The 13842-nt window shown below is 35.2% G+C and overlaps 1 protein-coding gene across 1 annotated transcript in view; it reads right to left on the bottom strand.

Annotated features, from left to right (window-relative positions):
• CNGB3 (cyclic nucleotide gated channel subunit beta 3) overlaps positions 1-13842 on the bottom strand; it is a 61052-nt gene that overhangs the window by 9813 nt on the left and 37397 nt on the right. Inside the window, exons 10-14 of the mRNA XM_053989938.1 lie at positions 11291-11413; positions 4075-4216; positions 2017-2176; positions 1558-1655; positions 432-515 (exon numbers count right to left, since the gene is read on the bottom strand). Of these exons, the coding sequence (XP_053845913.1) occupies positions 432-515; positions 1558-1655; positions 2017-2176; positions 4075-4216; positions 11291-11413 (607 nt within the window). The remainder of the gene's footprint in view (positions 1-431; positions 516-1557; positions 1656-2016; positions 2177-4074; positions 4217-11290; positions 11414-13842) is intronic.

Consider the following 13842-nt stretch of genomic DNA (forward strand, 5'->3'; position numbering starts at 1 on the left):
TTTTCTACATTTTTAGATAATTCTACTTAAGTCTGTCTGAGTACACAAACAAAGCACAGACAGAGTGTCATAGACTGAGACCTGTAGGCTGGGTTTGTATATATAGAAGTATAGCAACATTATGTTTGATCCATTTTTAAATATGAAAATTTCACGAGGTATCATTTGATAAGCCATATTTACATTAAATACTTTCCCACATTACTATAATTTCATGGTTGGTAATGTAAGTAATAAAATCCATATTGTCTTGCTCTAGATTGAAATTTGAGAGCACATTTGTTGCTATTACACAGAGTAGCTTAATTGATTTTATGCTTTCTGATTCAGTCAGGATTAAGTTTATTTAAAGGACATTGTTGACCGATATCTGAACTCTGTTTATAAAACACATAACATAATTCTTATATGAATAAAACAAGAATTCTCACCTTTTTGCAGACAAAGTCACCAGGTAAATATACAATGGATTTCAACCTTAGCAGCATGTCATATATCATCTGGGTATCACAGCCCTGTTAAAATAGAGTTGATCACTCTGCTAATTCAGTATTAAAAGTGATTATTAGTGCCTCAAAAGCCAGCGATACAGGAATAATCCAGGGATTCCATAAGTGGAATGCAAACTCAAAACATCATAAAGATCAGCTACTAGAGCTGAGAAAGGACTGAAAGAGTTGTTATTTCAAACACGTATGAAGTTCTCTATGGGTTGAATATATTTTCATTTTTTATAAAGTGAGTTTCTGTATGGCTAGATTTTCTGAGGAAGCTCAGTTAGTGTTATGTTCAGAGCTTTATGTGTTTTTTTATGGGGATTTTATGGGATTTTTTTTTTTTAAAACCAGTCCAGGGGAAAACAACAGATCCTGTCAAATGCTCATATGAATCTATGAATTCTATGTCTTCAGCAGATGTAGAAAAAAATGTACAGTCATGTAATTTTTATACAGGTGTATCATGTGATTTCTTGCAAATACCCTGACAAGAAATTTTTTTGTGTAGACTTCTAAAAACTCAGGGTCTCCTTGCTTTTGTCCCAGAAATCCAATTTTAAGTACACATTTAAAGTGTAGCTCTGGAAAACTACCATGGTAAGTAAAGAGAAAGCTCCTTCACACAAAAACTGACTATGATGCAGCTTTCTCTACACCAATGTTACATTGCCAGAACACGGAGCATGGGTGATCTCTCAGGCAGACCTGGGTGGCAACAGCAAGGTGGATTGTGTCAAAAATTAGATTATTCTCTGACTGTTGAGATTAGTTATACTCCGAACTCACTCACAGTCTGACCATACCATCAGCTATAGGATGTCATCATAATAGGATTTTGTTCTAATCTCATTTGTTTCTTTCAAGATCACTGCCTCGACACAAAAGAAATCCAAATGCAGGCAGTTGGGTTTGTTCTGATGTCTCCATTCACTGAGATAGTTCTTTGACTTATTTTGCCTTGCATACTAACAAAAATGTACTTAAGTGTTGCAAGATGCACAAAACAAAGTTTCTGTATGGAGTACCACATATTTCTGCATTCTCCTGTAAAACTACTTGCTTTGAACAAATCCACTTTGTTGACAATGGCAAAGTTCACGTCAATTGCAACAGCTAAATGCATTTTGGTTGGCATCTGCTCCAGTAATTCTGATTCATCTGAAAAACAAAAAAAAAGACAAATTAAGGAATGTTCACAAAAATGAGCAAAAATAACTTAATGGAGTTATTCTAACACTTATGAGTTCAGGTGAGGAAGCAGCTAATATGCTTTTACTAAGATGCTTAATAAATCTTGTCCAAAATTATTACCAAACCACTGTATTAATGAATAAAATTTGTGAAGTAGTAAGAATCATATTGCTTTTTAGTTTCTTTATTTTCCAAAGTAAGTTGAGCAGCCTCCTCTGACACCCACATGCAATTCAGAAAAGGAGAAATGTAAATTTCACCCTATATCTGTATCTCTATAACTGCTCTCACTCAGACATGCTAAGTAACTGGAATTGGAAATCCTCACCCAGCATTCCTTGAGAGTCCCATGTGTATTCATACCACGTTCGAACACGGTTTTGCACCAATTTTGGAATAGAATAGGTGTTCATATAGGAGACAGTGTTGTCCACACAGGAACGAAAGTAGTTCTGCCCTGCTGTTGCTGCTCCAATTACATCTCTCATCTGCAAATGTCAATTGTTGTTACCACACATTTCAGAAAAAAATAATCTTGATTTTAATATCTTGTCAGCAACTTATAAAATAATAAAATAATATAATACTTTTTGCATTTAATTTTTTATAAAAAAATAAACATGCATTTGGCTGCATGTTTTGAATAGGTGCTTCATCCACTTTTTCAGAAACATTACAGATTTAATATGATTGTCTGATTATAACATGATTTTAGAGGAATTGTTTCTGGGTTTTAGTTTATTCTTCTGTCTTGTATTTCTGGACATGGATGAAAATTATAGATAATACTTTTCTTAAAAATCCATAGTAAAGCTACTCTGTACTACAGCTTTAGCTGTAGTCTGAAGCAAAGCAAACTGGGCTGAATTTCTGTTACAGCATCATCTGACACTACTAGAACTAAGATTGTACCACTGTTTAAGTAGTTGAGATCAGTCCTAAGCTCTGAGAGCTGAAAGGTAACCTTAAATTTTTTAGCGCAGGAACATCATTTAACATTTCAACTCAAATGTGATTCAGTTTTTAGAAAGTGGATAGATAATTCCTTCTTCAAAAGAATAAATACTCAGATGTGATTTTAGTGGAATGGCTTCATCTGGCAGCTGCCAAGGATTAATGTGCCATGGGCTGAGATTTGCTCTTTATTACAGAGATGCAATTGATTGCAATGGGAGTAACAACTTTTAGGCAAGTGTGCTAAAGCAGGAATAACTCGATAATTTTAAGGGTTCTTTGTAAACAGGAACTATAACAAACAAAATGCAATGAAGCAGCTTGTATGTTAAGGTTTAAAGTCTGAGACTGCAAATGACTACACTGGTTACAAAAAGTGATCTGTAGAATCTTCTTGGGGAAATGACACTTTCATTGATAGTTACAACAATTTAGGGAAAAATTATAAATATGCAAACTCTGAAGTTTAATTATATATACTTGAATTTAATAATTTTCCAGAAGAAATATTTTATATGTATGTATTGTTTTATTTTTGGTAATTCTGGTTTATGGAGGAATTTTAAATCATGTAAGGAAGAGTCTCTTCCATGACAGTTACGCCTTCTTGCAGATCCAAAGAGCGAGAGACATATGCACTCTCTAGCTGCTGGATTGAACTTTTCAAATGTTGTATTCAAAATAAGAATTAAATTTCAGTTTTAATTTAGGGTTTTTTTTTAATAATTAATTTTATAACAGACATAGACAAATCAAAAAGTCTGGAATGGTTTCTACAGAAATTGATGAGGCACAGCCTCACTCAGAAATCTCAGCATGTGTTTTTCTGTAGGCAATGTGTTTTAAAATCTATGATCTAAACCCAATTTTAATAGTTACAAACCAGAAATATTTCAATTATGTTCATTGATTTGCTGCAATATGGGATTTTTTATTTCCCTCCTGCCAAATGGTAACCAAGAGAAATAGAAACCAGTTAATTTTCAGATTGACAAATATATTGTAATTTGTGGAAGAGATCAGAGTTCCAGTTTGACAAAAATAATGGGATTTTCATTAACAGAATCTTATCAGTAGTAGTACTGAGCATGACTTATTCAACAATCACAATTTTTATTTCAGATTTAACAGTATATAAATGTCAAGGATTTGTCTCCTTGGCTGTGAGTAAGGAAAAAAAAAAGGAATTATACATAGTTTCAAGGGTCATCTGTGTCCTGCAGTCTTAGCTTTTAATCAGCTTGTGTGCAAAAGAGCTACAAAACAGGGAACTGATTAAAAACATGTATTTATAAGAAAAATAAGTATGTTTGACATTAAAATAGAGGATGGAAACTAAACTTTTTCCCAGAACTAAAGTCTATTAAATTGAATATGTTATCATTACATTACAGTAATTTGAATCTAACTTGTTATTGATTTTTTAATGTACCTGACCAATTAAGCTGGAGAAGACAAAGACACCCATGAAATAATTCAGAAGTTGAAAAATTATCTCAAACAGCGTTTGTGGTTCTGCAAGGCCACCGATGGTGATTAAACTACGAACTGCCCAGTAGTAACACCTCAGGTACCTGTGGATACAAACAGCATTTTTGTTAGACTGTAGCTACTTATGTGTTTGAAGTTAAGCATATGCCTATTTGAGCTGGGCCTTTCAGTGATGCTTTTCAGTCCAAAAGACTTTCAGCATTTTAGAAAAGGTTGTGAATTTATAAATGATATAATTACATAGGTCAGGTTGATTTGAATATTCTCACAGCAAACTAAGAATATATGGGAAATGCAGCTATAATTTACTGTTCTCTAGTAATCCTAGGTAGCATTAAAGAAGACTTGCGTACAAAATTGCCAAAATGGAAATTACAGTGCTAGAATGCTACCAGTGAAGATGGTCAAAAGCAGTGTAAAAGTGTTGGAGACTTCCCAGAGCCTCTGTAGCAGCATAATAGATGCTCAAACACTTGAAGGTCCCCTTCATGGCTTTAGTGTGATGACACCTGTGTAAAGCCTTATGGTGGGAATGACAAACACAATATTGTTCTTCTTGTGTCCATTTTTACTCCTTTTACCATACTGGTCTTCGTCCCACTCTGCTTTTGAGCACCCTTCATTGGCTCTACCTCCTGGGTTATGTCAAAAAAGTTACATATTTCCACAAGCTGTGTGTTAATTCAGCTTCTCCGAACCACTTCACTAATTCAGCACTGAAAGGTTGACTCTTCTATTAATATCTCCTAACTACTGGTTTCCACAAATCCTTCTGTCACGTTAACAAAATATTTCTTGCCTTTTTCACTATGGAGCCTTTTGCCTTCAAGTCATGTATTGCTACTAGTATGATAACACAAGTTTATGAAAGCAGTAAAGGGCCTGGACAGAATGCTTTAAAAAGTTCCTGGGCATCTCTAAAATTCTGGTTTAAATCTCTTTCTAGAACATGATACCACAAGCAATGCAGCATTGCAATTGGGGAATAACTAGTTCAAATCATTGTTGTGAGAATGCTATCATTTCCTTCTTTTCTGAGCAAACAAATAATTGGTTTAGGTATATTTTTAAAAGCCTGCTATTAATTAAAATGTGACTTCCCAAGTTTCTGTACAATCAGACTTCAGTTTTGCTGATGATTAGGAGTAGAATTTCATCTACCTTAATTATAAAGTGGGATTTTGTATTACTTCAGCTGTGACTACTGCTTCTGAAGCACTAATGATTCCTTATGTGTGTTGAATTTTATTGCGTTTTAAATAATAATTAAAAACCAAACACCCCCCCCCCCCCACCCCAAGCACTAAGACACAGAAGAAATACATTTGGAGATAAGTTTGTTTTGAAATAGAAAGTCTCACGTGCATCTTCTCATGCCTGCTCTGAACCTGAGGACACCTGGTCTGCTTGCAGACATTAGGTGTATTTCAGACTCCTCTCTTTTTAAGATATGGGCTCCACTATAATAAGAGGTTCATGTAATAATACAGCTGCAGGGTCAGTTTTGTGCAAATATAAGAAAATAAACTAATGATAAAAACTAGTTCCAATGAGGTTTGTTTTTTCTTAAATCACTTGAAAGTATTTTCAAGTTTTTCACCCAAAATGTAAGGCTTTACCAAGCAATTGATATCTGCTTTTCATTACAAAGTCCCTTTTTTCTTGGTTGCAGATTAAGAAAATGCAGTAACAATGATCACTTTTACCATAGTTTTCTAGTTTTAGATGTTAACAGTCAGAACTGGCCATTTTCATTCAGAGTCCTTAAATAAAAAATTCATTGCATATTTTCCATTTTAACATTTTTCCTTGTTAGGGATGCAAAATGAACTGCTGGATTATGCCACAATAATATTTTCACTTGGGAAAAAAAAATCACATATGCGTGTTTTCAGCAAAGTATGCATCAGTGGCAGCTCTTCCTTAGACTTCTGTAGCATAAATAAATAATAAGAAAAAGACTGAGGTCCATTTTGGAAGAATTACAGATTTAAGCATAAAATGATGCTTTTAGCTTGGCTGAGGGGAATTATGTAAAGGATATTAATATCATATTGATTTGCCATAACTGAGAATGCTGTGGTGCTTGAAACATGTATAACTGGGTAATATAAAAGTAAATAAATTAACAATACTTCTGTGGTACTTACTTTAGAAAAAAAAAAGTAATTAAGCAAATCACTCACCTTCAATGGCTCTGCATGCCAAGTTTGCAAACTCCACCATGATAGACAATATAATCTTTATTCTGGGAATGTCTACAAAGAATGAAAGCACCTCCTCAGAGAAATTTAGGGGTCACATTCTTCTTTGCAGTGTTGTATGTCCAAAATGTGAGGGTTTTTTTATATCTTTCTACCCTTTCTTAAGACTTAGTTAATATACTGTATTCTTCTGTGATTTTACTTCAAAAGAAATTTTCTATTGGCAAGGCACATGATATTCTCTATCTCTTTGGAACAGGTTTTCTCCATTTATGCATTTTTGTTTTTATTTTAATCTGAAATGGAAGTTGTACAGTTGAAATAGAGAGCAGCTTTGTTTCTTCCCTTAGAAAGGGGGAAATGAGATTGTAAATTTTGTTTGAGGAAAGCCAGAAAAAACAACTCCTATTTCAACAGTATTAGCAGCTCTGCTTCCTACCAGCATGTGTCTGGAAACCATCACTGTTCACTATACAGCTTACCAGCCTGCTATAAAATTACTGTTGAAGTAAACAACAGTCATGAGACAAGAAAGGGATTTTTGCCTCCGCTCATCATAGGGAGTATGTTTATCCTTCAGGCAATCAAAGTACTAGATTTTTCCTTAAAAAAATCCTAGGTATGAAAACATTCAGAAACACTGCAAATAAGATACCTTGTAATATTATGTTAATAGAAATATCTTTTTCAGAAAAGCCCATTTCAGAATACATTAAACTTCTTTCATGGTTTTGGTTAGTGCAGGTAAATCAGGCCTTTGTGCATGTGTCTCAGATTTTAAGGTGGTATTCACATATTCATTTCAGCCCAGGGAAGCATTGTTTCAGGACTATCACATTTGACTCTTCTCAGATTACAGCTAGGATGGGTTTAAACAGAATAAAACAGCAGCCTTTATAAACTAATGACTTCCTTCTTGGTACCTCTTCTAGAGTGATGTGTTCATCAGGTGCCTGTGATGATGATGATCTCAGACACAGTGGAGCAAACTATAAAGCTTTTACTTAAAAAAGTATGGCTGTGGGTAGCAGGACTGAAAGTCTGACATATGAGCTTGCCTGGAGGCACAAAACTGTCTTTGCATAGCAAGCACTGCGATCGTGACACATCAGACCTATTGCAAGAGCAACACACAGCTGAAACCCACGAGGTACATTTCAAGATTTGCCAGTCTCACTGTGCAGTGGGCAATGTGTACCAAAGGAGTGGATTTGTTCGAGACACTTACAGTGACCATTTTCTGGGACTTACAGATATCCACTAAGTCTGTGCCCGGAACAGGAAGGCAGCACACTACAGAGAAACGTAATTGGGATGCAAATAGATGTCTTAACTTTGCCAAATAATTTTACAGACTCTTTGCAAACAGCAGAAGACTGAGCAAAGTGAAATGATTTGTTTTGCCTAAATTTACTGCTGACCTGGAGGGTTTGCATGAGAATTTCAGCTCCCTGGTTTTAGTTTCTCTGTGAACAGTCATGAAAGAGAGATACTTCCTTGGAACAATTCAGAACAATGACATTATGCTGAATCCTTGATAAAAGATTTGTCCATTTTCCTCAGGAATTAGGGAGATTGATCTTTTACTTGGATAGTTAAATTAGTTTGTAAATAAACACATATAGTTGAAATTGTACACTTAAGAGACCTTTTCAATATCTGCTACTGTCCTTGCGTAGACTCTACACTCTGGTGTTGCATTAGTGATGCTCTGGTGTTGCATTAGTGATTAGTTGCATTAGTTTAGGAGAGACTGAGGTATTGCCTAACTCAAGCTGTGCACTTTCAGTGCTGGAAATGTCATGTGTGGCTAATTTGGGTGTGTTGCAGGGAGGTAAAGTTGACTGCCTTTTACATCTCAAGTCAAAAGCTTTGACTGAAGGCTGCTGTGCAAAAGACCTCAAATTTTGGACTGATACTAGCACTTTACAGCCTGGACAAGAACCAGAAAATAATAGAACTTGCGGAAATTTGCAGAAGAGCTACTTTGATAATTTTGCTTGTGGTTTGAGTGTTGTGTATAGCTGTTAGTTATAGATTTAGCTTTATAGATAGTTCACCAGCTAGTGTGCCTATTCAGGAACATGTATGTAATCAAACTAATAATGGAAACTGCTGTCTGTTACTTCTTTTTAGCCTGGAAAAGGAAAAGAAAAAAATTCTACGAGTGTTGACTTTTTTAAGAACTGGTTTTGGCCATAACTAGCAATATTTTATGGACAAAGCAGGGATTCCACAGAAAGCATTAGGGCCACTAAATCAGTGCCAGATCATTTTCTGTGGATCAATGTAGTCTGAGACAGTGAGAATTTTGGTTTACTTGTCAAACTGCTTACTGTCATTTTTCAAAATTAGCTAAGTAGCTATGTATCCCTAATATTCTTTCTGAGTATGTTCCCATTCTTTGTGAGACTACTGGCATATTTTGCTTCAAATATTGTTTGAGTGCTCTGTGAAAGAAAAATTATAAGTTCACTGCTGTGCCATAATATATGCTACAGTACTAGTCACTTTTCCTGGCAAATTGTTCTTATATCTGCTTTCCTAATAAATGAATATACCTAGAAGTATCTTGTCTGATAAGTGTAAATACACTTACATCTCCAGTTATAACTAAAGTTCACATGATAACTCTGTGTGTGAAAAAATCTTCAAACATTTGATGATTAGATTTTATGTCATGCCTAATTCTCTAAGGTAAAGGTAATTCCACACAGTCAGCATTTGCTGTTAGTGGATGACAAAAGATATACTTTATGAAATGCAGTTCATTGTAGAATACTCTTTGGGATTCGATGTTCATGGCGCTATATATTCTAGTATGAGTTAGATACAGGCAAAAGAATAAAGTCATACACTCACCAAACAATTGTCAAGATGAAGTGGATTAATATCTTAATGAGGTTTAGATGGATATATCATAGAACCATTGAATGGTTTGGGTTGGAAGAGACCTTAAAGATTATTCAGTTCCAATCCTCCTGCCATGGGGAGGGACACCTTCCACTAGGTCAGGTTGCTCAGAGCCTCATCCAGCCTGGCCTTGAACACCTTCATGGATTGGGAGTCCACAGCCTCTCTGGGCAACGTGTTCCAGTGCCTTACCCCCCTTATAGTAAGGAATTTCTTCCCAATATCTAATTTAAATGTGCCCTTTTTCAGTTTAAAGCCATTCCCCCTTGATCCGTCTCTGCATGCCCTTGTAAAAATTCCCTGTGCTGCCTTCTTGTAGGCTTCCCTTTAGGTAGTAGAAGGTGCTATAAATTCTTCTCATGCCTTCTCTTCTCCAGGCTGAACAATTCCAACTTTTTCAACCTGTTTTCACAGGAGAGGTGCTCCAACCCTGTGATTAACTTGTGGCTTCATCTGGACTCATTCCAACAGATCAATGTTTTTCTTGTATTTGGCTATTTGGGTATCCAAACATGCATTTTATTTAAGAATCTCAATTTAATGCAGAATTATCATTTTATTATCACTGTTTATAAAACAAATCTGCTCTAAATTACATGCGATTGCAGTTCATTTGAGAAATGTTTTTTGTCTCCTCATAGAAAAAGTAGCACAAAATATTAAAAAACTTGGCCACTGTGAACACACAAGGCATTGTCTGTGGTAAAGCCAGTAAATAATTTTTACCAATTGCTTTTCTGAGAAAGATGTGAAATATTTTTGTCTGTGAAAAACAGGTAATTCTTTCTTGCCTATTCTCTAGACTGTTCTGAAGGAGCATTAAAAACTTGAAGACTGAGTAAACTCTCTACTTTCAGAGTTTTCAGGTTTCTTATTCTTATGTACCTTACTTTTTGGGTATGAGGCAAGTATTCCCAAGAATCACATTAGCAAAAAATAGCTATAATGGAAATTGCTTCTGTGTTTTTCTTGTCAGATTTCTGGAAACCTCAATCCTGCAAATAAACACCCATCTATGACTTCACTTACATAAGTGGTTCCACTAAGCTCCATGATCCTGTTTGCACATGTCTGACTTTTTTTTTTTTTTTTTTTTTTTTCTAAGAGATAACCCTATGTATAAAAAATCAGTGCGGGTTTACACAAAGTGTGTTTTGCTCTTCAAGGTAGTGACTTGACACCAAATTTGTGAAGACTGACAAAACTACAAACAAGAGGAGCACATGTCCAAGAGAAGGGCGAAAAGTTGTTTAGAAGGCAATTTATGACAGCAGTAGGATACTATATGTGGTTTTGTAAGGAATGTAATCAGAGAACAAATTGAACTTCTGTGGCTTTAACTATATTATAGTCTTTGAAAGAAATGAATGTTCATACAACTGAACCTACTACATATATCTTTACAAAACTACACACAGAGTATATTAGGAGTTTGCTTTTTTCTTTTACTTCTTCTCCATCATCTTGATAAATGGTCCTTACTTTGTACCCAACCAGTGCTGTCACAAGGAGTTTATGGAAAATTGTGCCAAAATCCAGTAGTTTCCTCTGAAGACACTCTGCCACTTCTCAAAAAATCATAGAGAGCTGGTGGAATTTTTTCAGACCAATCACCATGGTATAGAGAGATTAAAATGTTGCATTTAATGACACAATGCTGTGTGGCAGCAAAAAAAACTCCTAAACTGTCCCTGTGTTTCTTTTGAGGGACTGCTATACAATCCTTCTAACAGTTCCCATGTGCATATGCAATCATTAAGTTTAATTTATGACCCTTGTTGCTTTCTAAATGTTTAATTAAGACAACACTTAGCACTGACTCATAAATCTATAAAAGCTGAAAGTGGTGAACTGATTATTCACTGCACCTGCCCTCCAAATATGTGCTAGTATTGAAAGCTGCTAATCAGCAGTCATGATACTAAAAGTTTGCTATCCAAGCACTTAAAAAAGTAAGCAGTGGCATGAGAGAAGGATGCGGAGGCAGGAATGAGCAAAATAAAAAAAGAAAAAAATCTCTTGTAAAAGAAAAGGACTTACATGTTTCCTTCGCCATCATACACCCATCTAGTGCTGCCAATTCCTTCATAGTCTGAAGCCCAATAATACAGGCATGCATTAATGTGCAAGATAAACAGCAAGTATCCAGTTGTTCGAATGACCCTATAAAAGTCAACAGAGTCCTGTAAATCAGCTTAAAATTTTCCTTTTTTTTTTTTTTCTTAATATAGAACCCATTACTTTTTTGGATTAACAATGTTAATGTTAAGCATAAAGCTAAGTAGTTCCCCACCTGTATTGAGTCTATGAAAAAAAATAGCTGGCAGTTACCCATCTCTCTGTCCAAGGTCAAATAAACATCTTCCCTAGAATATTTGACATGGGGTAATTTTTAAACTGTGGTTCCCTGAGGAGTTTATAGTCTACTTCTTTATACAGCTATGAATATTTCCAGAAATTTGAAGCTATATTAATGAGGGTACAGGGTAAAAAATAATGTCTTTCCCAAACTCTATCCAAGATAGACTCTAAACTTGTGAACCAAAGCCAAGAAACCTCTGCAGTCAGAAATGAACTGCTTTACAAGACCTGTAGTATAAAACCTGCAGCAGATCCTCTAAATAGTATGATTTAGTCTCTACAGCAGGAGTTATACCATTCCTGATCCCAGTTCTTATGCCTGTGGCCAGTTCTTTGAAGAATACCAATGATGAACTACTAAAGCACCAAGCAGCTTTCTGTTAATACAATAATGATCTCGTTGTACAGCCTCTGTTCAGTGCATGGGGATCAAAAGAAACGTCTCCTGGATTTAGATCTCTATTGAAGTATTCATACAAGAAGGGGATAAATAAGCAGGAAAAGTGCAGTAATTGCCTAAACACAGGCTGGTAGTTAATGAGTTTATCTGCTACAGCTAGAATTCAATGCAGTATACAGTACAGAATAACTGAGTAAGTGGTTTTATGAGAATTTAATAAGATCTAAGTGAGCTGGATCTATAAACAAAGATAATGGAAGCTAATATCTCTGCGGTTACTTCATTAAGCACTCCTTTCCTGCGTCTTCAGGTGACTTTTTATGCCCTCCTTTGCCTTTCCATACTGTTAGATAATCTACCTAAGTGTACTCTTCTTCTTTATGATGCTCACAAATGAATGCTATTTCTCTGTTTAAAAGTTGGTGTGCTTCCAGGACAACTCTGTTTACGATTGCAAGCTACAGAGAACAGCAGAGAGCTGTTGTGATCTTGTAATGATGCAATATTGTCCATGCTAGGTCTTCTGTTCAAGTTCGAATCCATGAAAGTGAACTCCTGAGGTCTGGTGAAGATTCCAGAAACCTTTGCTGTATTATATTTCACCAGACATATGTTAAATATATCAGAATGAGAAGATGTAAGTAACTCATGCTAGCTCTATTCCTACAAAGTCAAACTAATTAGTTTGAGAAGAGAATCCTCCTTGCTGTAGAAGCTCAGTTTGATAATATCTAGTTAATTGGTGCCTTATTGCTCAAAGTGTGGTTATACCAATCTCAGACAAAGCAAGATTGCAACATTAAAATTAAATGCAGTAGTTTGCACAAAAAAGACTGGGGTTTTAAAGATTTTTTAGCTTCTGCCTGTACTCTTCTGTATAGCTACCTCTGTTCTCCATTTGTCAATGAGCAAAATCAGGAGTCAGTGTTTTCTGAAGTATGAATTAGAGAATAGATTCACTTTGAAAGCAGTTTACATTTAATACTGACAATCTGAGTGGGCCTTTGTCCAGGAAACAAAGACACAAGAAGCAACACAGTTGTGGTTCTTAATCAATATCACACTAAAATACTCTCTGACAGGGCAGAGTAGCTGGCTCTGCTACTGCATACATTTTACAGGACCAGTGAGATCCTGCTTTGTGGGTCGTAGCCTTTCTAAATGAGCACCTGTTTTTGACATGTAAATAAACATCACATCCTTCAAAGCTGGTCTAGCTTGAAGATATACACATCCCCTTCAGAATTTGTCCTTTGTACATTCACCTCCCGTTCCGTATTTTCATAAAAGTGTGAAACTCTGTCCCTTGAAAACCTTTATTTGGGTGAAAATGAGTTTTAAATGTCTTGCCATTTCTTTGAAATCCATATACATACAACAGTATTGTTACATACAAATTTATTACTTGGTTCAGAATCGTCTATATTATTATATACTGTCTATATTATATATAATGCATCTCCCAATACTCATTGCAAGTATTATAGAAGACACAGAAAAAGCATTGAATTATGACTCCAAAAAGCAAAGGATATAATATGGAAAATAATTAATTTTAAAATAATTAATTTTAAGGCTTATCAATATTAGAAAAAGTTAAACACCATAAGCAGATGAAGGCCCATTTTTTTTAAATGAAATTAGAAACTGAAAAGGCAGAGATTCAGAAACTGACAAGAAATTTCTTCATCTTGTAGAAATTCAGTCCTCTTTTGAACCAAAAAAATTAAAAGAAAAAAAATCAGAAAACCAAACCAAACCAAAAAACCCAAATCAAACTACAAAGGAGTCTTCCATGAGTGAAAAGTAAATATAAGTTTTGTGAAAGTCA

This window comes from Vidua macroura, chromosome 1 (assembly GCF_024509145.1).
Source record: "Vidua macroura isolate BioBank_ID:100142 chromosome 1, ASM2450914v1, whole genome shotgun sequence".
Taxonomy (NCBI): Eukaryota; Metazoa; Chordata; class Aves; order Passeriformes; family Viduidae; genus Vidua; species Vidua macroura.